Source organism: Hippoglossus hippoglossus, chromosome 3 (genome assembly GCF_009819705.1).
Source record: "Hippoglossus hippoglossus isolate fHipHip1 chromosome 3, fHipHip1.pri, whole genome shotgun sequence".
Taxonomy (NCBI): domain Eukaryota; kingdom Metazoa; phylum Chordata; class Actinopteri; order Pleuronectiformes; family Pleuronectidae; genus Hippoglossus; species Hippoglossus hippoglossus.
In genome coordinates, this window is record NC_047153.1 from 13,540,221 (window position 1) to 13,562,985 (window position 22,765).

The window sequence follows — 22,765 nt, forward strand, 5'->3', positions numbered from 1 at the left end:
ATGACCTTTGACCACTGAAATCTAATCGGTTGATCTTTGAGTCCAAGAGACAACTGGTTATAATTGGAAAAATATCATGTTCAAGAGGCAAATAAACTGTTTTGTGAGGCCAACATGACATTTGGCCTCATTCACAAATGATCTTAAGAAGTTTTTTTAAGAAAACTCCTCGTCAGATTCATGACACGTTCTTGGACTGCAGAAATGTTTGCAATCGTGTTCTTATATTGATGAATGCCGTGTCTTTTGTAAGTTGAAAGCGAGTTTTCCCAATTAGCGTAGGTAAACACCCTGCCAATGCCCATAACTGGGCATGAGACTGCAGTGCCATGTGCACACACAGAAAACAGAAACTGATAAGAACATTAAAGAAGTCAGGAGTGATTCAACAAAATCTAAAGACGACACTGCACCGGACTCAAACCCTAAAAAAGTTATATTTTGTAGTGTCGTCAGTGGATATGAACACAAAAAAATATATATATTTTGTGTGTGTTCTTTCAATATTTCCATGCGTTTAAAAAAATTATAATATGCACTGAAACTTGTCTGTCTTATTTTAGGATAAAAATAATAAAACATTGTGGTAACTTAAATCTTATTATACAACTGTAAAAACAACTGATTATTTTACAGAAGCATCTCAGTTTCCTTGACAACTGAGATGCTCTTCAGTGTGCGTAGATTCTGTTCTTACGGAACAAATCACAGAACATTCACCAAAAACACTGGTGAATGTCAGAACCTTTGTAAAAACTGCGTTAGTGGGTTTTAAGAAAATCTGTGAGTCAAAGTGAACAGTTGTGTCAAATCTAAAAGGATCCTCTCGAGGCGTTCTTCAGATTACATGTTCACTGGGCAGAAAAGGGTTTGTGAGGTCACAGTGCTTCCAAAATCTAATCAAGTGATCCCTGGGTCCAGGTGAAAGTTTGTGTCTGTTTTAATGGAATGCCCTTTGAGAGTTGCTGATATATCATGTTCACAAGAACATTGGGGCATTGTGACCTTGACCTTTGACCACCAAAATCGAATCTGCTCCGCTTTGAGTCCAACTGAAAATGGAAAAGAAAACTGAATAGAAATTCCCTCAAGGAGATCTTCAGATACCGAGTTCACAAGAATGGTTCGGATAGACAACCCAAGTTTACATGCCTCCAGCTACTGACGTCGCCAGCATGTTAAATATATTTTGTGTACAGTTATACTTTCTTTATTTGCTTTACAGCGTCATGTCTGTAAGTCAACGAAGGACAAACAAACCAATGCAGCTTCATGCATTTTTTACATCACTACTTACTGTTCACACATAATGTCATAATAAGCCTAACCCGTGCTTCCCTTCATGTATTTCTAATCATCATGAAATCAAGATTTAATATAGTTTGTTCTGTGGTTATGGTTATTTATGAGAACCCATTTGAATGATTTTCTTATTTACATTCTCTCCTGCATTTGTTGGCAGCCGTAACAAGTACGTTATTGACATTTATTTTATTCCTTCAGTTTTTCTTTAAAATGAAAACATCAAACAGGATATGGATAAAGGAAAAAAAAAATGAATTAAAGCTGGGAGCGGAACGAATCAGGAAATGAATCAGGCTGCTGATTAGTATCTGAAGAATTTGAATGGTATCTCAGAGCAATTCAAACGCTCGGCGGAGGGAATGAAGATGCGTTCCTCTATTTACAGGCTTACATTTTTATGGAGTTATCAAAAGAGATGTCCCAAGCAGAGCCAGCGGAGGAGCCTCAGAAATCACTTATATGTGCTGAGATGAACATTTGTCCGGGACAGTTTCTGTGAGACTGACAGCTGCAGCAGAGTCCTTCTCGTTCCTGTTTAATCAACAGCTTACGTCTCTTCTGCTGAGAGAAGACTGGACGTACAGCAGCCTTATAGAGCTGTATGCACGGGGGTTTAAATGAGGTTTGACATTTGGGACTTAGTGCTCGGCAGGTTACAGGTGGCTAGAGTCTGTTCGATTACGGGTAGTGTGGTTTTGGAGTTCTTTATCTTTTGCTAGAGGATAATTGGGACGATCACGGGTCCGATTCCGCCCTTTCGACGATCGTGGGGCGTCGCAGACTTGAGGCTGAGCTGAACAGGTTATTTGACCCAAATGATCCTGACGTGTGACAGATTTATAGTCTTAAAGTCACAGACTGAATCAGAGTTGTTTTGAATTGTAAGTATTAAAGATGTTTGATATTTACAAATCAAAAAAATCGGGGAGACTTGTTTAGTATGACAGGAACAGTGATTCAGAAAGCTGCAACAGCCAATAAGAGTGAGCTGAACAGAAAGCGACAGCAACATGTTGCATTCTTGTGTCTTGATCTGAAATACTGCCTACAGCATAAATAAGACTATTTTCCTGTGCCAGTGGTATGAGTGCTTGTTTAATGTGTCCTGTTGTGCAAAATATTACACAAACATGCATACAGCTAATGACGCAGGCGGTCCACCTCCATGTTTGTTTTTATGCTGATGTCACGTTTGATCACACAAGTTTCTGCAAGTTTCCAAGTATGGAATCGTCACTCAGAAATCTTGTGTTTCAACCATATACAGTCTATGGTTTCAACGTCAAGCGTGTGGTCCTGCGTCCCCACTGGATCTTCTACTGTGTGTAAAAATGTGTTACATTTGTCGAAATGACTTTAGTCGTCCATGGTTTTAAAATCAGATTTGAAAATCCTCTAGTGTGCAGCATAGGTTAATATGTCCAGCCAGGGAAATCCTCAGAGTCCAGACTATCAGAGGGAAAGCTTCCCTGATGTATCACTCACAGCAGGTTACTTAAATGTGTGATTCACAGAAATCTGAGTGTCATCCCTTTGACTGGTGATAGCCAAGTGTTCCACAAATACCTCGAAACAAATGTCCTTATTTTGGTGGGCTGCCACGCTGCAGTGTTGGACCATCTGCTGCCCTGAAACCTCTCTCCCTCTCCTGCCTCAATTCTAGGTGTTTTGGATCCGGATCTTCATCCTCCAGCCTCCTCCTTTTCACTTACTCTCCCTCTGTGTGTTTGTTTCCTGTGTGAGTGTTTGGTTTTGCCTCTTGCATCTGTCCTCTTTCCAGGTCTTAATGTGGGAGAGGAGGTCGTGTGGCTCAGGTTTTATCTCTTCCCAGCACCTGGATGATGCACAATGTTCTCACAGATCATATTCTTCACTAATGTGTACAGTCTATAACGTTGTCATCCTGGCTGTACATACTATAAATCTACTTTCTTGCTCTATTCTGTGCACATGACATCTATTGCATCTTTGTCCGTCCTGGAATGGATCCCTCCTCTGCTGCTTTCGTGTTTTTTCCCATAGAAGGTTTTTTTCTTCCGATTCGAGGGTCTAAGAACAGAGCATAAAGCTGAACAGATGTCAAACTCCCTGAGGACAATTTGTGATTAGTGATATTGGGCTATTTAAATAAAGTTTGACTTGACTTTTGACACCCCTGTGTGCACAAGGTTTACATTATCACACTGTGTCAGTATGTGAAGAACAGAAAGCACAGCAGACATCCTTCTCTTTTTAAAGTAAATGTGTGTTTAATCACCATCTGTCAGAGAACATAATATCAAACGCAGTATCATCTGACGAAAAAACGAACATCGGATATGACAAAAACTGTGGATGAGGCTTCTACCAAAATGCTGCCAGTTCCATTTGATTTGGAGGCCGTTGTGCATTGCTGAACTGCATTGTGGTTCCGTTGTGTTTCTATTATCGTGCTGTGCTCAACTTTTCATGCATCAACAGCGGCACCAGCCAATCGCATTGTATTTAAACACTGCAGTGCTGGTGCTAGCCAATCAAATCAAGTCAATTCGAAGACAGAGGCAGCTAGTGAACCTGGTGTGTGCTGAATTTCTCTGCAGCCTTGTGCTGATAGCGGCACGTTAGCTTGAAAGACGGATATGTTGCGTGCCCCAAGCATGAAACTGGGATTGTTGACGTTGATTAAAAACCAACAGATTAATTGATAAGGAAAATAATCTGTTGCAGCCTTATTCCTTGATCAAACCCAACTAAAGACACACCATATTCTTTCAAGCTAAAAAAAGCTAAAACATTGGAACATTAGTGGAATCACTCTCTGGCATCACTGCGTGCAACCTCAGCCCAGAAATAATTCAGTGTCATCGTTCCCCTGTGACAATGAAACACACGCCTCAGAGTGTTTGCCCGTGTGACATCTCTGTAGTTAACCACTAATTATCTGCTGCCTTCTTCAAATTAATTACAAGAAATTGGTCATTAGTGTCAAGATAGTGGGAGTCGACCATTCTTATGGAGGGCTCGGATGTTCTTCAAAACCCTCTCATATTTTACAGTTATATTTCTGATGCACTCCCCTCGTACGATCAAACCCCTCATTGAATTTGCAGTGTGACTCATTCAATCTGTTTTCCCGGGAAAGCAGGACGCCTGGCTCAACAGCACTTCAGCAAACAATCACACTACACTTTACTGCTTTAAGATGGTGCTGGGAAGAGCGACTGCCCTCCTCCACCAAAAGTCCAATAATAATTAGGTTTATCAAACTTCTGACACCGGCTCCGTGTGGTTTGGCGGCTGCTATCACAGTGGATCAGCATTGAGGTACAAACAAATCACCACTCCACGTTTGTGTCCACATTGTGTTATTAAAATTCAGGAGCTCATGGCACAGTAATGGAACAATCTAAGTCAGCGCAGCACAACCCCGCCTTTTCCTTGTAAACTCGAAACTCATCTCCTCAAGAAATAACCCACATCCCCCACTCCCTCTTGTATTAGGCCCCTCTCCTCCACACCCTCCCGCAAATATGCCCCTGTCTAAATCCGATCTTCCTCGCTCTCGAGCCACTCTTCCTCTAATTTCTTTTCGTCGAACTTTCCTGGCAGAGGAGCGGTCTCACGTTTCAGCAGTGTTTGCTTGGATCTATTATCATGGCCCCATCAGCCCGATCCCATAAGCTAATTCTACTGCTGCCCTCATGATAATTTGCTTTAGATCAAAGCAAGAGCTAAATAGCTTTAATGTAGATGTAATGTGAGTGGAAGTACTTCATTCATTTATTCTGTCTAGAGTGGTGTCAGTTACAAGTTGAGCATCTCGTGAATTAAAGTGGAATTTGATGGGAGTACTCACAAGGTTATTTCAAAAACTCAGTGAGTCATAATGATGATGCAGCTTTGTGGTGCAGCGGCAAATCAATTACAGGAAAATTCAAGCTTGTACTTAATGTTTGTTTTGCCAATCTTCTTAATAATTCCCTGAACTTTCGACAACCTCTGGTTTGTGTAGAGTTCACAGCCTGAAAGTACTCGACCTAAAATCTATCTCTGGAGTGTCAGCCACTCAGTCTTTGCCGGCATTGAAAAGCGCCCGTTACGTGATTTTGTATTTCTTCTTCACTAAGAAAAGCAGCAGCATGAAGCTTTGTCAGTAACAACGGATTTCAACATTTCCCCCCCAAAAAAGTGGATGAAGATATAAGATGTTAAATGTCTCAATCCTGTCTTGCAGCAAAAGACATCTCTCTGCTGCTCATTCTTATCCTCAGTATTGTTCTGCTAAGACATACACATCTTTGTTTGTGCCGTTACCCTCCTCAAAGTTCTGCATTTCCAACAAACTCCAGGAGAAAAGCTTTTTAATAGAAAATGAATCTAATTATACCCTAATTCAAATGTATAATTGAACACATTTTACAACAATATTACCCAGTTAAGATGAAACAAGACAAGACTTTATAGCCCAAAAGGAAATTCTTGAGTCAGGATAATATAATATCAGTGTAATAATAGTTTAAAAAATATGAGGTTTACTAGGTAAGTAGATTTCTATCTAAGTCATAATCGTTTACAGAAACTGACAATTACCTCTTTGACCTACGCTCATACATAAAGAGCACATTTCAGTTTGCAGCATCAAGTGCATTGTTAAACACAGTAAGCAGGGGGCAGAGTGTTTCAACCAATCACAGATATTGTAAACTTTGTGTAAGAACGTTAAGTTTGACATGTAGCAACAGTAACTATAGCCTTTATGTCAAGTCAGGGTTTCCATCCTTTGGAGGCTGCATTTGAAGCCCAATAAAATGGCTGCCGTGAAAAGGGTGTATTGCGTCTCGGCTTCACCACTAGGCTGTCCCATCTCAAAGGCTACTTCAAATGGCCGACCTATCCTTCCATTCCTGAGCAACGAAGGATCCAATGGGTGGATCTCTCTTGGGCCAACATACCCCAGGATTCACTGCATTCTAATGACAAAGCTAACGAGCTAGCTATGTGGGTGGCTGACCTGCAGCAAATTAGCTAATGCTGCAAATAGGAAATCCTCCAGACCACCATCATTCCAGTTCGGCCTTTGCAGTCTACGTGGCTCACTAGGTCCCTGAAATGGGACACAGCTCTTTTTTTATATTTATATTACCCCCTCATTAGCATATGATTAATATCATCGACCATTTACTTGAAATATTTTCCCACATAAATGCTCTATTACAAATCTTAGATTATTCCCTTCGTACCTTATCTTGTGATGACACGATAATATATTCTTTCTTTCCCTGGAATAAAAAAACCAATGCATTCCTGAAAAGTATTTTCACAGTCCCTGTGTACCATGAATTACACATCTAGTCAGAGATAGAGCACTATGGGACGTGTTATCTCTCAGTGAGGGCCGTGAACACACTCGAGACCCTGGAGGATTTAAAAAAGATGATATGGTCTCATTTCAAGCTGCAGTGGACGGAGATCTGCAGAACCACGAGTTCACGCATCAGTCATGCCATGACTCATCACTGCAAGCTGGAGGTGGGGTATGATGAGGAAGGGTGGATTTTCATTATAAACATCAGACACCCTAATAAAAGCTGGCAGACGTTTGAACACCGCAAGATCTAAGGATATGATGAGCAGCGCATAAATCTGTGAAAATATTTTTTTATAGCAGCGAAGGAAAGATTCACAAAAGCTACAGCGTTTCTAACAGTTTTCTAAGTCACTCAGTTTAGTACTTTACGTCTTGACGTAAAGTCAAACGAAATGCATTTTGACATCTAACCAGACATTGCAAATAATATATTAATGTGCTGGTGAGGCCATATTTAAAGGTGAAAGTTTGTGTCATATGTTGCATATAAACATTTACAAACAGATAATAAAAGCAGCAAATCCAATTATTTAAAGATATGGCATATAGGAGTATATACACATGCAGTGAGAAGAGTATTGTTTATGAGACCAATTGATTTGTAAGATTGATTGATTCAATTTACGCTCATGAAATCTAATGAAAATGCTGCAAACTGGGATTAAAAAGCCACATGGCCACAACCTCCATTGTTCCTTTAGAACAAAATATGTGTGGCAATGATGTTACAAGCAATGTGATGTGAAAATGTGGTGACACCTTGTTAATGATAACTGTCAAACTTGAAAAGAAATGCAGCAGCAGAGGAAACATATGATCCTACAGACTCCTGACAAGATAACCACAACTATCGGATTTTTTCTTTGCTCCAGATATTCTTGTGATTCACTATTCCGCTTCAGGAAGCTTCCCTTTTTTTCTCCATTTGATACCTTCTCCGTCTTCCTATCTGGAGCTATCAGCGTTCATCTCCTTGCATCACCTCTCCTGTCCACCCAGAAACCAAAACTTGAAATGCCTACAATATTTCCCACTGCATTCATTTCACATTTCCTCTGCAGGTTGTGATCATAAAACCCTTCACATCAAAGCCCAGACTCACTTCTGGGGTGAAGCTATAGTTTCCTCCCCTGCTGCCCAGAGCACGGAGCTGAAGCGGCGCAGACAATTGGCATATAGAGTTTCCACTGTATGTGTAGCAGCTTGGTCCGTCTGCTGTCTGAAAAGAAGGAGTAAATTCCCCAACCTCTTCACAGCAAACTAAAACATTTCCAGACAATCCTAACTCCACTTTTAGCACAAGAGAGGCGCAAAACTTCTATTCTCTGCTGCTGCTGCCGATCTTCAGCCTCCACTGACACAGTTTGGGCAGCTGAGTTAAAAAAGTGTTGTATTTCTTTCATCAGCCTGTGTCTCTCAAACCAGACTACGACTGCGACAAAGCCCAGACGTGTACTCATGTTGATCTGAGCAATTCCTGATTTCTTGTCTGGCTGGGTGATATTACGTAAACAATTATGTAAATGTGAAACAATTTATAATAATTAATTATCTCTGTTAAGGAGGCTTCGTTACCTCTCTTTGTTAATTTGTTTGTTTTTAAGCAAAATGAGAAAAAAAGAGACTGGACAGATTATCACATAACTTGGAGGAGGGATGTGGTATGGGTCAGGGAAGAAGCCGTTAAATGACGGTGTGGATCCAGGTCAGGGTGCAGATAGAGACGAGAGATGAGACGAGGCATTTTTTGACCTTTTCACTCTTTTCCCAGAGAATACTCATGGATCTTGATAAAAAAAAATCAAGCATTTTTAGGGGACTGATCTCTATGTGTGTGCAATTTGGTGTCTCTTGATTGGATCTAAGGGGACTGTTGGGTCTTGGTGTTGGTATGTGTTCGAAACCTTTTACAAATCAGAGGAAAAACAAGTATGTGTTATACGTCCTTGGGCTGCTTACATAATGCATAAGTATTATACTGATGTGTATTGAACCTTTGTTATATTGCTATTGATGAAAATTTGTATTGCAATAATTATTTATATTGTTTAATTTTCCATGCAGACCTAGGTCTTGCATAATTTTTTCTTGGAAAATATTTAACATCATTAGTGTCTCTAAATTCCACATTCTTAATAGTCATACTCTATATAAATGCAATTTCAGTTTCCAAGCAACCTGACACAGATCACTTATACGTGACAGACCTTTCTCATGCCACCTCACACATGTCTGTTTGATGCGAGCAGCCACGGTTGACAGGAGCGTTATCAGAGTTCGAAGCTTTGGGTGAAGGAAGAAGGAAAATGTTCAAAACGAGTTGATTCAGGGTTCAAATCTGACTGTGAAAACTACGCCAAAGCCTGATTGGATTAAGAAATACATGTTCATTTTACACAAGGAAAGCGTTCAAGCATTTTAAAGAGTCATGAAGCGTCTAAGACAACAGACATGGAAAATCCTTAACATCACAAAACTTCACCAGCTAAAGTTGTCTTGTCATTTCAGAGCAGAATTAATGTAATTTGAATAAATTAAGAAACTTTGAACAACTTATATGACAGAAAACTCACTGAGATGAGTGTCTCCGGCTGGTTATCACACATTCATACAGAAACGTAATATGTGAACAGGAAGCTGGGCTTTTATAATTTCACAAATTTGGCAAATGGACCGTTTTTTAATTCCCTGTCATTATGTTTAACCGTCACAAAAAGGAACCCTATTAAGTGATGGCATTGATGAGAAAATTATTGAAGCATCAACTGTCTTGTTTGGTGGACGTACCTCACACCCACTAAAGCCATTAATTGAACCAGCAAGACAAAGAGTCATTCAAATGCAAAAAAGATGTAAAACCCACTTCTTTCATGTCATTATTCTCCAGTATGACCACCTGACTCCTATCACGTTTAAATATATAGAACCATCTTAGACAACCTATCATCACTGGGAAAGATATGGTGATTCCAGCAGTGCGACAGATTACATGTTGGAACTGACAATCAATTATTACATGAGAAGAAGCATTAGTGACAAAATGCTCAAATTTGCTTCTAACTCATGCTGCGACAATAAAAATAAATTTTTTTTTTTTTTCACTGTTGGTTGGACAACACTGTCAAAATCTGAACCATCAAATTTGGATCAGGGAATTTAATTTTTTGACAGTTCATGAGCCAAACAACAAATGTATAAATAGGGATAATGATCTATTTAATGGATAATCTTCAAAAAATACTAGACTCAGCCCTATAATAAACATACTTTCACAATTGACAGTCCATTATTTTGTAAATATAAGTTTTCCCTATTGGATATGATTCATGCTACAGTGCCACTGCTTCTTCATTATGTTGAATCAGTATGAAAACGACAGACAGTGAGGTCTGTGGATGATCCAGAACAGTAGAGGAGCAGTTATCTTGTGCACTGGCTGATTCTTTGTTGGCCTGAGCTTCAGGTTCGTCCTCTCCTGCTTTCTAAGTGCGTCTGCTGAACCCTGAGCCTCCTTTGCCTCCATGTAAAGATTCTGCTGAACTCTGTATTTGACCTGGATCTGCTGTCTGCCCCGTTCCACAGAAAATAACTCACTTCTACCTGCAACATATTTCCTTCATTTGGATTTTATTCCACCTCTTAACTCTACTTTTAGGATCTAGAAAATTGATATTGAATTTAAAAAACGTGAAGAAAAAAACAGCATATATTTGGTCATTTGGATAAACTACTTAAATTGTAAAAATCACCCCCCAAATTTGTACTTGACAAGAGAAATGAAAACAGGCTGCCAGTGTTAAGGGTTAATGGTTTACATGCTCATCCTACATCCTTTGGATTTCACTGACCCTCACTTGGCTCCGAATGTTGCCATTGAACATAAATTGCTAATGAAGAATAAATGCATATAAATGTAATTTGTGGGAAACCAGGATGCATACAGGCAGGCCAAGTGAAGATTCCCAGCCTTGCATTAGTAATGGGCCACTTACCATCACATCCTATCTCACTGAAAACATGGAGTTTTCTAGAAGGGCAGTGCTGTTGACGGCTTTCTTGACTAGTTGTGGTGTCTAATTATCCAGGGGCTGTTTCTGTTGGACTAACACTAACTTTTTCTTTTTCTCTTTACATGTCTTTAGGCCTTCTGCCTTTACATATGAAGGCACAGGCAGCCACTGGTGTGTTCATTTGAGTTGGTATTTGCAGAAAGTTAATTTGCTCATGTTTATGTAATTCAAGGTCTTTCATAAAGTGTGGGTGATACAATTAACCAGGCAGCAATTTATTTAATTCACAATCCTAAACAATATCTAATGAGTGAACAGGACACATTTGAGAATTAAAAAAACAAACAAACAGATCTTTTACATTTTATATTATATTCTGAATCAAATACTTTTTTTTTCTCCGCACACGCTGTCACTGCTGTAATGCTGCGGACTGATTCTACCTTCAGGAGCAACACGATCAAGAAATTAACTCAGCAGTAAATGACAAGCATCTTTTGGCACATCTGTAATCCCACCAGTTACAACCACTTGAGAGGTGCTTATTATGAAATAAAAGCCTGCAGTCGGAACAACTACCAGCACAGTTCTGCTGCGTGGCTGCAAAATGAAATCCACTGAGAACAAAAAGCTTTGTAATGAGGGACTTGACTTATTTTTTAGACCGTTTTAACTTCCTCCTCAGAATTGTTATCATCAGCACAAAAAGAAAGTGTGAATCCGAGACAAGATCAACATTCGGGCATGTGACATATTTTTCTCACAACAACACTTTCCGAGGTAACACATTTCACACAATAACCAGGCAGGTACTCGACCTTCACCTACACAGTTGTCTTTAATAAGACTTCTAACCATAAGATGTTTCTCCTTACTAACTAGGCTCATCAAACATTCACTCGGATGGTACTTGATGGTTTTGTTTGAAGAAGAGGAGAGGAGCAACCATCAGCCACCTCTTCTACATGGATGACATCAAGCTGTACGCCAGGAATGAGCAAGATATCGACTTTGACTGACCCTCATCACCAGGATCTACAGCAATGACATCGGAATACCATTCAGGCTTGATATGTGTGGTCAGACGGCATCGAAGAGAGGCAAGTTGAATACCTCAGACAGCAGAAACCCAATGATGATGAGGAGGAGGAAGAAGAGGGATGCACGGCATGTACCATCGACAGATAGAAAGATTGGCTAGTATCAAGAAATCTTACCAGTGGCCGGAAAAGTTGGTCTGAAAGAAAGAGGCACTAATCACGGCAGCACAAGAACAGGCACTGAGATCAATGGAGGCCAAGGTCTACCACACCAGACAGGATCTCAGGTGCAGGCTGTGCACAGATGTCACTGAGACAGCACAGAACAGCTGGGTGTAAGATGCAGGCAGGTACGATTGCAGATAAAATGCCATTACCAAGTGTCTGGCATAGTGTACAGGAACATCTGTGCTGAGTGTGGGCTGCATAAGGTGGTTGAGAACCACCGAGCCTGTGGGACTTCCAGATCCAGACGGATAAAATGGTAATGGCTGAGCAACCAGACATCGTGGTGGTCAACAGCAGAAGAAGAAGGCAGTGGTGATAGCTTTAGAGATCCCAAGCGGCAACAACACCTTTTTGAGTATATGAACATGTAAATCAAAACAAATCCACTTTCATTTCACATACATGACTTTCAGCAGGGTAAAATGAAACCATGATTAATTAGTCTTTGGAGGGAGGTGACTCCAGAAAGATTGTCCGCTGATAAATGGCCTCATGAATTCAGACATAAAGGACAAAAGCTCGGGTAGACACCTTGAAATATTAAATAGGTGTCCATTTTACCCAAAACCCACACTCCAACCGACACTGTAAAAAGCCTCCACTCTGTGCTCCTGAAACTCTGCCGCCACAACTCATCCACACGGCTGCAGCCACAGTGTGTTCACCCTCCTACTGTAGATCACTCCCCCTCCTGCTCATGGCAACCAGACCGTAAAGGAAACACACGCCCTCGTCAAATCTTCCTTCCCTGGATGAGATTTGTCATTGCTCCAGTAAGATTTTCTTTTTCCACCACTGTGAACTTGTTTCTCGGTGCCAGGTAAAACAACTGAGCTGCCAACATCCGCTCAATTGTCTTACTTGACTAGAGTATAATTATATGATATGGTTAAAGAAGCCAGAAATCAACTTTGCTTCTATTATTAAACATAACCTAATAATGAGAATTACTTGAAATAACCTATAATTGATGTATATAACAGAATATCGTTGCTTATACTCAATACATACTGTGATAGTGAGAGTTATTTTTTATGATCATAATCATTAGGGAGCAGCGATACAGTTGTATTACTGTATTAATATTTGTTTAACACTTTCAGAAAACAGAGGTTGAGGAACAGGTACAAACGTTGTTTAAACAAAATTAAAGCCTGTGTGGTTTAAATCAGTTAGTTGAAAGTTTAACTATCTATTGTGGAGTCTTGCAGGCAATTACATTTTTTTCTTCTTTTCTAAACGAGTAATTAAAGTGAGTCAGAGTTATGTGAGCGGACTGGTGTTTGTTATCATGCATGGTTGCTGGTAGTTCCATACGGTTAATATGGCTCTAAATATGAAAATTGAAAATACAAAAATAGTTTCTTTTCTAAATATTAACATTGATAGTGAAGTAGGTAAATAGTACAAGTGTCCTTCAGGGTACTGTAAATCAGGATTAATTAAAGTAGGATTTAAGTGTTGCTAAAGTTAACTATATAATTACATATTGCTGTATGTAAGCTGTGGTATTTCACATTATTTTACTAGAGGGCTAAATTGTTTTTCACATTACCTCTGTCCGACAAAACACTTTCTCATTGATTGTTCTGTTGGGCTGAGAATTCACAGCGGGGGTTCCATAGATTTTCAGCAGCAGAGGGATCGTAAAACTGAATCAGCGCCGTTCTACAATTATACTCTGAGTGATTACGGTAAAACATTTAGATATTCAACCTGTGTAATTACACAGAAATCTAAATCTCTTTTACCTTTCACATGATGGAGAAAGTGAAAACAACAGTTAAAAACATAGATAATTATGTTATATGTTACATATATGTTATACACATTCAGATATATAATAATCACCATTAGTAGAATCATGTTTTCACTTTGGTATTTAAAATGTTAATAAAAATATTAAAACATTGTGTATATGTAATGTATATAGAGTCCAAACTGCATATTCCAAATACAGGTAAATTCTACTGTGTTTCTACTATTATTGTGACAGTAATGATGCTTTATTGCAACTCTCATAAATACTGTGCACAGAGCTGCATGATAATTGGTTTCCAACACGTCAATGATCCTCGTTCCTCAACACAACCTTTCTGGAGAGAGCGGTGATGTGTGCTTTGGTCTTTCTAGTGACGCATTGTTGCAGCCCGGTGTCACTGGCAAATTACCCACCATTCACAGGTGTTTCAGGAAATCATTTGTATTATAATTCACTTTTCAGGAACCTGTCCACTTTTCTGTGTGTTTCCCTGCACACTCTGATTTGAAGAAACCTGAATATCTTAGGTTTGACATCCCAGATAATCAAATGACAAAAAAAACCATTGTGATTTGAAGCTCAAGCAGCCAGTGCAGCAGGACATCTGTGACAGGCCATAACTCGTGTTGTGGTCTAACTATGTATTTGAAAGGGGACAAGGACCTCTTCTAGGAATATGGTGGTACAATCCAAAAAAAAGAAGAAAGAAAAAAATCTGTATATAATTTGATATATGTCCTTCCAGACAGGACACAGTGTACCCAGCTAACAAGAGATCAGTGGAACCTCCGAGGCAGATGACTCAGTCTCTCATGATCTCTGACTGGACCCTTGTTGGTGTGTCACTAGACTGCAAATCTGAGGACTCAATGTATTGAAGTGAAATGATTTAATGTAGCAGAGCCTTGTGGTTTTTGTCGGCACAGTATCCTTCAAAGTGGTTGTTGTTGAGGGTTTTTCTTTGTAGCTGTGGGTTGAACTTGATATATTCACATTTTACACAATATTACCATCATTTCAATGGTATTTATTTGTCCATATTTACCTCCACTGAGGAGGTTTTGTTACTTGATGGTTTGTTTGTTTGTAAACAGGATTACACAACAACTACTGGATGGATTACCAGGCAACTTGGTCAAAGGATGTGATACGGGTCACGGAGGATCCCCGAAAAATTTTGGTGCAGATCCAGGACTTAGTTCCGCTTCCATTAACGTTGCGAGATTGGACGTTTTTCCACATTTTCGCCAGGATTCATGGGTCTCGATGAAACAAATCAGGCAATTTTTCTCATTTCTATGAGAGTGTGCAGTTTGGTGCAGCTTGATTGAATTTAAGGGGACTGCTGGTACTTGGCGGAGGTATGCGCTTTACTGAGCGCCATTCTAGCTTGACCATATTTTCAACATGCCGATGGTTTTATGAGATCTTAATGTCATAGATTGTGGCAGGAGCAGTAAAAAGTTAATTTTCTCAAATACGTGGTGTGTGGGTCTAACTGTGCCTCTGCAGTAATGGCAGCTGTTTACCTCGGCCCTCTCTCCAGTTTTGTCAATAGGAACAGATTCTACATTTGTACATGCAGATATCTACTTACATTAACATATATAGATAGAATACACATTTATACACATCAAAAGCATGATTAGATGTTAATTGCTTATTTCTATCATGCAGCACATCAGCATTTGCTATGTTTCTCTACACACACACACACACACACACACACACACTGTACAGAAGGACGTTTCATATAATGAAATAAACATTAGTGTCACTGTAACTGTTGAAGAAACAAATTCTTGTACACCGTGGTTGAAAAATTCATCTTCCACTTTGTGACCAAATGTGAGCTGAGAGCAGCGGTTCGTTTCACCCTCACACTACCCAGGACAGCCCTTTCAAGCCTCAGCCAAAGCCTGAAGCTGTTGGCCTAGTTTGAGTGTCTCTGAGGATCTGTCAGCAGCCAGTCAGCGTGCTGGCAGGTGGTCTAGAGGCACGACCAGCGCGCAGACAGACAGGCAGACAAACAGACAGACAGGCAGACGGAGCCGCCCACCCACCAACCCTGCTGGGTGTCTCTGGGGCTGCTAATCAAAGGCCATCTCGTCGTCCTCAGCTCACTGTTTCACCCTCTGTTACAGAATTACTGATCTCTAAACGACATGAACCTGCAGGCAAAGGGGGCGACTTCCTTCAGTCCAACACAACCAAGCCAGGAAACAACATGGACAGCAACACGTACTCTGAACTGAGAAACCAAGCAAGACCCAAAAATATTCATCCAACTGTTTCATAAGGGAGCTAGGATCCAGGTCTGTACTCCCATCGATGTGAATGTGAAAGTGGTTTCAGACGGAGCCCACTGTTTGTGATAAAATCATCGGAGTGTCAGACTATAAAGCCGCCAGCGAGGCTATTATCAGGCCCAGGAATTCGAAAAGCATGTAATTTCTGGGGGAAAATGACTTGGAGGACTAATCTGCCTTCTTTACTGATGATTGCATCTCTGTCATTAGCGAGGACGGATATTTCCACGTTGGGCATCCTGTCCCAAGCCTGTCTCCATTTCCTCCTCGCGGTGCAAATCGAGTGATGGTGGCGCCGGGGAGGAGTCGCCCCACACTTCTTGCTTCCATTGGCTGATAGCTGCATTAATGATCTTTGTACAGTAGATGAGAGCTATCATTAGCGTTCCCTGAGGAGGATTGTTCCTCCCGTGGTCGAGCCGCCCGTGGTACTGCTGGACTGAGTGCACACCAAGCAACTTCCATGGTTTACGAATGAAATATAACACTGTGAGAAGAACACGACTACACACGGCGTGCGTCTATTTGCTCGGAACAATGTTTTCACACATCACTGCTGACAGCAACAATGACAACAAGTCCTACAACTCTCAGATGTGCCTCTTCAGAATCACCAGGGGATGAAGGTGATCGTTCAGACTTCAGAATTAATTAGTAGTGACTATTTATTTTAAAACTACACGAGAGAGAGAGAGAGCACGTCACAGTGGGTTGAGGGGCCACTTGCTGAGGGATAATTATTTCCCCTGTTTGTTCATGTTCCTTTCAGAGGATGTATGTCCCAGCATTACATTAGTTACCCTGTGTTCAAGTATCTGGTTGGCAATTTTCTATAATGTTCTACTGATCTATAATACACCAAAAAGACAAACACCAAAATTGAATTGATCAAACATTTTTTACCTTCGTGGTAAAAGTCAGATTATTCCTGTGTGTCATAGATCTACATTCTTGTCCAGAATTATAAATGATACACATAAATGAACAGTATTTATTAAACTTCAAGCTGATTCACGTCAGTATGCAAAAATAATCGAAAGAAAACTTGTATTCCTTTCATTGTTGAGGAAGTCTTTTTTAAACTTGGGTGTTAGCATAAAGAAATGACATCAAATATAAATCAACTGTAACCAAAGATATTACAGATATCATTAAATAATCATTTAAAAATTAAAATGAAACCAGGCCACAGGTTCTGTACTTTCCTTGGAGCCAGTGCAGATAAACCATCCGTCTTCTACACATACATCATAACTAAACAAAATGTGTATTTATCCTTTTACATTCGTTTGAGTTACTTTTGCTATAAATATCGCAGCAGCCCACCGTTGAGTGTCATTATCATAGTTAATCTTCCACACATTACAGGGATGAACAATGGCCCGTGGCCACAGCAAGACACATTATTACTCACCCTGATGCCAAGCTCCACATTTTCTCCCCCGTACACCTCCATGCCCTCATCCAGCAGACCAATCTCCTCAAAGTACAGCCTATCCACCACGAAGCAGCCAATCAGGGCCGGGCTCCTGAGGGAATTAAGGTGATGTAGATGTCAGGGTATTGGCTTTACCTTCCCCTTTTCCCTCTGTCTTCCTGGTGTTTCCCCTTTTTACTGTTTCCTGTCCGTGCCCAGTCTGTGCATTTCTAAATGTTATACTGTGGGGTTAGGGACTGCACTATGAGTATTCTCCCCAAGAGAGAACTACAAGGTTGTGTGTGTGTGTGTGTGTGTGTGTGTGTGTGTGTGTGTGTGTGTGTGTGTGTGTCTGTCTGTGTGTGTGATCCAGGTATTAGTCATGTTGTGTTAAATATTGTTACACAGTCATGTTATGGGGACTTCCTAATGGGGACCAAAAGCAAGTCCCCATAACGTAAATCATTAAATTCTTAAGTAAAGACATGTTTTCAGGTTAGGTTAAGGTTAGGATTTAGGTTAATGTTTGGGTTAGGCATATGTGTGTGTGTGTGTGTGTGTGTGTGTGTGTGTGTGTGTGTGTGTGTGGCTTCCTGCTTCTCTTGCCATTTCTACCTGTGCATCAGCAGTTGATCTTCTAATCCAAACAAGCCGCTGCAGTGAAGCCTTCGGCTCGTGGACAGACATCAAGGCCAAGTTCTTTGCTCTCTGCGAGGATGTTTTGTGTTCACCCGCTCTTTTCTAATCCTGTGCTCTGCCTGTGCTTCAGCATCATTACGCCTGCCTGCCTCTACACCTTCCACATGCAGCAGTGTCCTCATTTGCAAGCAGCCTGTTTGGATCTGAGTTCCCCAGTCCGCCCTGCCCACTCTTCAGTCCTGCAGGATGCTACGACCCACTGCTCTGCTCTGTCGTTCCAGTTTCTCAGCCAAATCAGACTGTGAGAACCCGCCAGCCAAACAACCAAACCCGTCTGCAATTCTCCTGCAGTAAACTGTCTTCGAATCCCTTTTAAATTCCTGGTTTGTCGTTGTAATTTAGGTTCAAGTGATTATTATGTGATAACAGTGGATCTGTTCTGTTTGTTTGTTCTCTTTGCAGGTTATGTTTGTGCTTAGCCCAGTTGCTATAGTGACAGCAGCAACAAGTAAAGAAATGTGACATTGCACAAAAATGACCCTTTGATCAGAGATATTTGTTTTAAGTTTCAAAAACCATTTTAATCGCATCATGTTTGATTGAGGCTGTGAAGACTTAGTTCACTTACTGTATCGGTGCACTCTTGTTGCCCTTGTGCCACCAGGACTTGGGTGGGTTGAGGTAGCGACACCACAGCTCCCAGTCAAAGCCCTGGGCAGACAGCGGATACTCCTCTATCTCAAACGTGTCGTACTTGATGTTGTCAAACGATGGCGAGATGATTCGGGTTCTGTCCTCTTGAATTCTCTGCAATACGGGTTCAGCCCTTCAAATGCACAGATAGAGGACGTCATTTCACTGGGGATTTGTTTTGACAGGCTTGATCCATTACTCTGGTGATCATCTTTGCAAACACTTAATTTAAAATATTTAAAAATATGCACGTCTTCCCCTTCGACAAGCATGTCTGACAAGATGATAATACATTAATTGTGATTATGGTATTATTATAGTCAATATAATTAATCAACTATGTATACAGCACTTGTAAAAAGTCCAGATTACAAACTGAGTCACAAACCAGTAATTCAAATAAATAAGTAATAAAATAGAGACAATAGTTATAAAAAATAAAGAGAGTTAAAAATATGTGATATATGCCTCTTTATATACTTTATGTCAGCAATAGGTTTATGTTTGGATCATAGACATTTAAAACCACATTAGCTAAGATTTGTATCTTTAGATTTTGTCAAAGACACAGATAACAGTCTGCACTATTTGATTTTCAATTATTTCCAGCAAACCCACACAGTGTTAGGACTCAAGACCCGCTGCTCCTGTTAACATCATGCTGCTCACGTTGCGAGAGTGACTCACCAGCCGACGTTGAACTCGACGTGGGCATCAAACAGGGCAACGACTGGGGCGGTGGCGGCCCTCCACCCGCTCACTCTGGACCGGATCAGACCCTCCTGCTTGGCATGCCGCACCAACTTAATGAATCCTGGATGCTGGCTGTTGGTTTCAGAAACAAAATCCTGCAGCTTCTCTTTCAGCTCATCTGCAAAGCACACACACACACACACACACACACACGCACACACACACAAACACACACACACACACTTAGACGCTGCTGCTTTTGAAGACACTTCCACCCACGAGACTCTGTCATGTCCTCCTTCACTGGGCAGTATATTATAGGGTCTAAAGTACTGATGCTTCATTGTTTTGAACACTGGACCAGCAGCTCGAGCAGCACAGCTCACCTCTGTGGGGCTTAGCAGTCATAACTGGATATTGCAATATTGAGGACTCAGCCTGCAATGCTTTTCAAAGCACGGGGGAGAAGGCGGAGGAAGTCCATCCAGTTTAATGTTTGGCTTCAGAGTTTACCTCCATTATTACCTGAGCAATATATTGTGTGATGACATACCCTGCAGGATAACAGAATCATTGGTTCCCCTACAAGTCCTATGAGGTAGCAATATGTTTGGCATTTAAAAAATGTGATAACTTACTGCAGTGCATCCGAGGTTCGAAAATACCTTTTCAGGTGTGAAATGTCAGCAGGAGGCCCCAAGGAAACAGCAACACCATTATATCACAACTGTATACTGTACTACCACCAGAACAAAGTTTGTGAACTTAAATCAGCACGGAGTTTCATCATTCCTTGTATAAATTACCTGAGGCGGTGTTCTCACTATTTCACTTTTAACCTGTGTCGAGCCTTTCCAGTTCAAAGGGAACGTGGAGCAGTTGCGGGCAGCCAGAGAGCAGGTCCGCTGTGCTGCGTCTGGCTTCCTCAGAGGCAGGGTGAGGGCCTTGTGATGAAGTGGAGAAAAACTTTGGCTTCCCAGTACAACTACACTGGAAAATGTTTTATTGAAGAAGTAGTCAATCTGATAATTTAAGACACTGTAGGTTTCTGTTACACAAACATTGTGAACATCCTGACCTGAGATCAACCTTTCATCCGGGTCACAGAAAATACCTAAAGCAGCATATGTTCCTTGAAAATGAAGATTCTGAACTGTCCCACACTGCACTTGGGACATCAAGTGTTGATTTATCACCTCTGTCAAGGAGATTATGTTTTCACCCCTATGTTTTCCACGAAATTTGATGGAAGGATCTCAACTGTGCTGTGTATGGTTCCGAGAAGAACCCATTAAACCTTGGTGCGACTTCAGAACTGGTGGCAGATTCAGGACATTTTTGTCACCGTCCTACACTGTGAGGTTGTTTTCACCATTTGAGTTGGTTGCTCTGAGAATAACTCACGGATCTTGATGAAAAATAATATTTAGGTGACAGATATTTATGAGAGTGTGAAATTTGCTGCAGAACCAAACAAAAATCTGGAGCTAGTGAATAAAAATGTGGTTTTATAAGATAACTGTTGAGCCTTGGTGGGGGTACACGCTCTAATGAGTGACATTTAACATGAATTATAATTCATACTGCAAATATTTTTTCAGCAGCTGTATGGTCAATAGATTTAGTCAGTTAAGTGGATAGTCAATGTTGGCACCTGTAAGTAAATGCATGTCAATGAGCCTCGATAACAGTTCTAACTAAAACCATTTGCATGTTTTAATGTTGTGACTGACTGGTGTATAACATCTCACGTCCTTTTTTTCTTTATTCTACTGTGGAATTTTTGTTCTTACTAATTTATTATCAATCATTTTTCTATACACAGCAAGTGTAGTGCAAGAGGAGGCATTTTGTGCTGAGACATCTTCTTCTGAGCAGATATACTGTAAATAAACTACCAGAGGCTTCTTACTCTAATAATACATAAAAGGGTAATGCATGTGTTGTTTTTTAGGAATATGAGAAAACACAGTACATCACTGTGCCTGTAAATGAGTCATTAATCAATACATTGAGTGACTGGGATTCTGACTTTTCATGTCAAGGACAATGTGAAGGACCTGAGTGCTGTGGAGTTCTCTTGTTATATCTTTACATCCACTGCTCCTCCACGCGGTGTATTGAACAAATGCTGGATATATTTCCGTCCCCACAAAACCTTTACAACTGTGGCTTTGTTCACAACCGTGTTTTGTTGTGTGCAGCTTCACTGCCTTTGTTGTGCCTCCACTTCTATACGCGTAACAGCAATGTGGGTCAAAGTCCTGTACGGCTCCAGTTATGTGTTTTTGTTGTTTTCATTTCTCTTTCCCTTTTTGTTCATTTTCTTTTACTCCACTCGGTACCTCTGCCTGTAACTGTGACTTAATATTATTATTTTTAAAAACCTATTCTAGATGTGTTCTCAGGTTCCCCGTCGACCCATTGTAGGACTGTGTGCTTCCATGCATGTGCACCACAGCAATTCTAATAATCAAAAATTACACAGGGTACTTTTAATTTACAATATACTGTTATATCTGTTACATTAATATGTCCTAACTCTCCCTTGGGCAAAAACTGATCTTGTCAGTCATCTAAATGAAAATATGAAATAAATATATTATTTCATAAAAAGATATATGAGTCAGAGATGGTAATCATTCCAGGGGATGTTGAGTGAACTGCTGCTATGTGGAGCAGAATAACAGTCACTCTTCATACACTACGTGCAACACGGGACTGTGGTGGTTTACATGGAGGTGAAGTATGACAGTATCCCACTGGGAGGAGCGAGCAATGATCCGTTTTCTAGCCTTCCTGTTGAACTGCAATCAGCTAACATCTGCAAGTTGAAATCTGCCCTTGATTAGATATGAAGGACTTAAATCAGAAGGGCGAGGGCTGACAGGGTTTTTTGGGGTAAAAATTATGATAATAATAATTTTGGACTCTTCTGCTAAAAGGAAAGGTGCTGTAGCTGCACGCGTGCTGCTGACGACCTTCCATCAGACTACTGTATCCATAATAACTCTTAATCCATTAATAATGGATACATTCTGCTGTGCGAGTGAATTAAGAATAAGAAATATGAAGTGTTATGCCGCGCAGCAAATCAAAATAAAGCACAGTTCATTACGCCAGGAACGGCTGATGGCCAACAGTCATCAATCTCTCAGGACTGACATCCTGCTGAAGCTCAGCAGGAAAGCAATAGGCTTTGTGATCGAGTTGGACCGGAACAACATGCAAACAAGCTTCTAAAATCAGCGTGCAGCCAATCCAGCTACATTATCCACAGTAGAAGGAAAATATTCAAAGGTTTATCTCAGAAAATAAAGAG

The 22,765-nt window shown here is 40.6% G+C and overlaps 1 protein-coding gene across 1 annotated transcript in view; it reads right to left on the reverse strand.

Annotated features, from left to right (window-relative positions):
* Positions 1–22,765, reverse strand: part of galnt18b (UDP-N-acetyl-alpha-D-galactosamine:polypeptide N-acetylgalactosaminyltransferase 18b) — an 80,048-nt gene that overhangs the window by 16,184 nt on the left and 41,099 nt on the right. The window contains exons 4-6 of the mRNA XM_034581326.1: positions 19,438–19,621; positions 18,686–18,883; positions 17,416–17,530 (exon numbers count right to left, since the gene is read on the reverse strand). Of these exons, the coding sequence (XP_034437217.1) occupies positions 17,416–17,530; positions 18,686–18,883; positions 19,438–19,621 (497 nt within the window). The remainder of the gene's footprint in view (positions 1–17,415; positions 17,531–18,685; positions 18,884–19,437; positions 19,622–22,765) is intronic.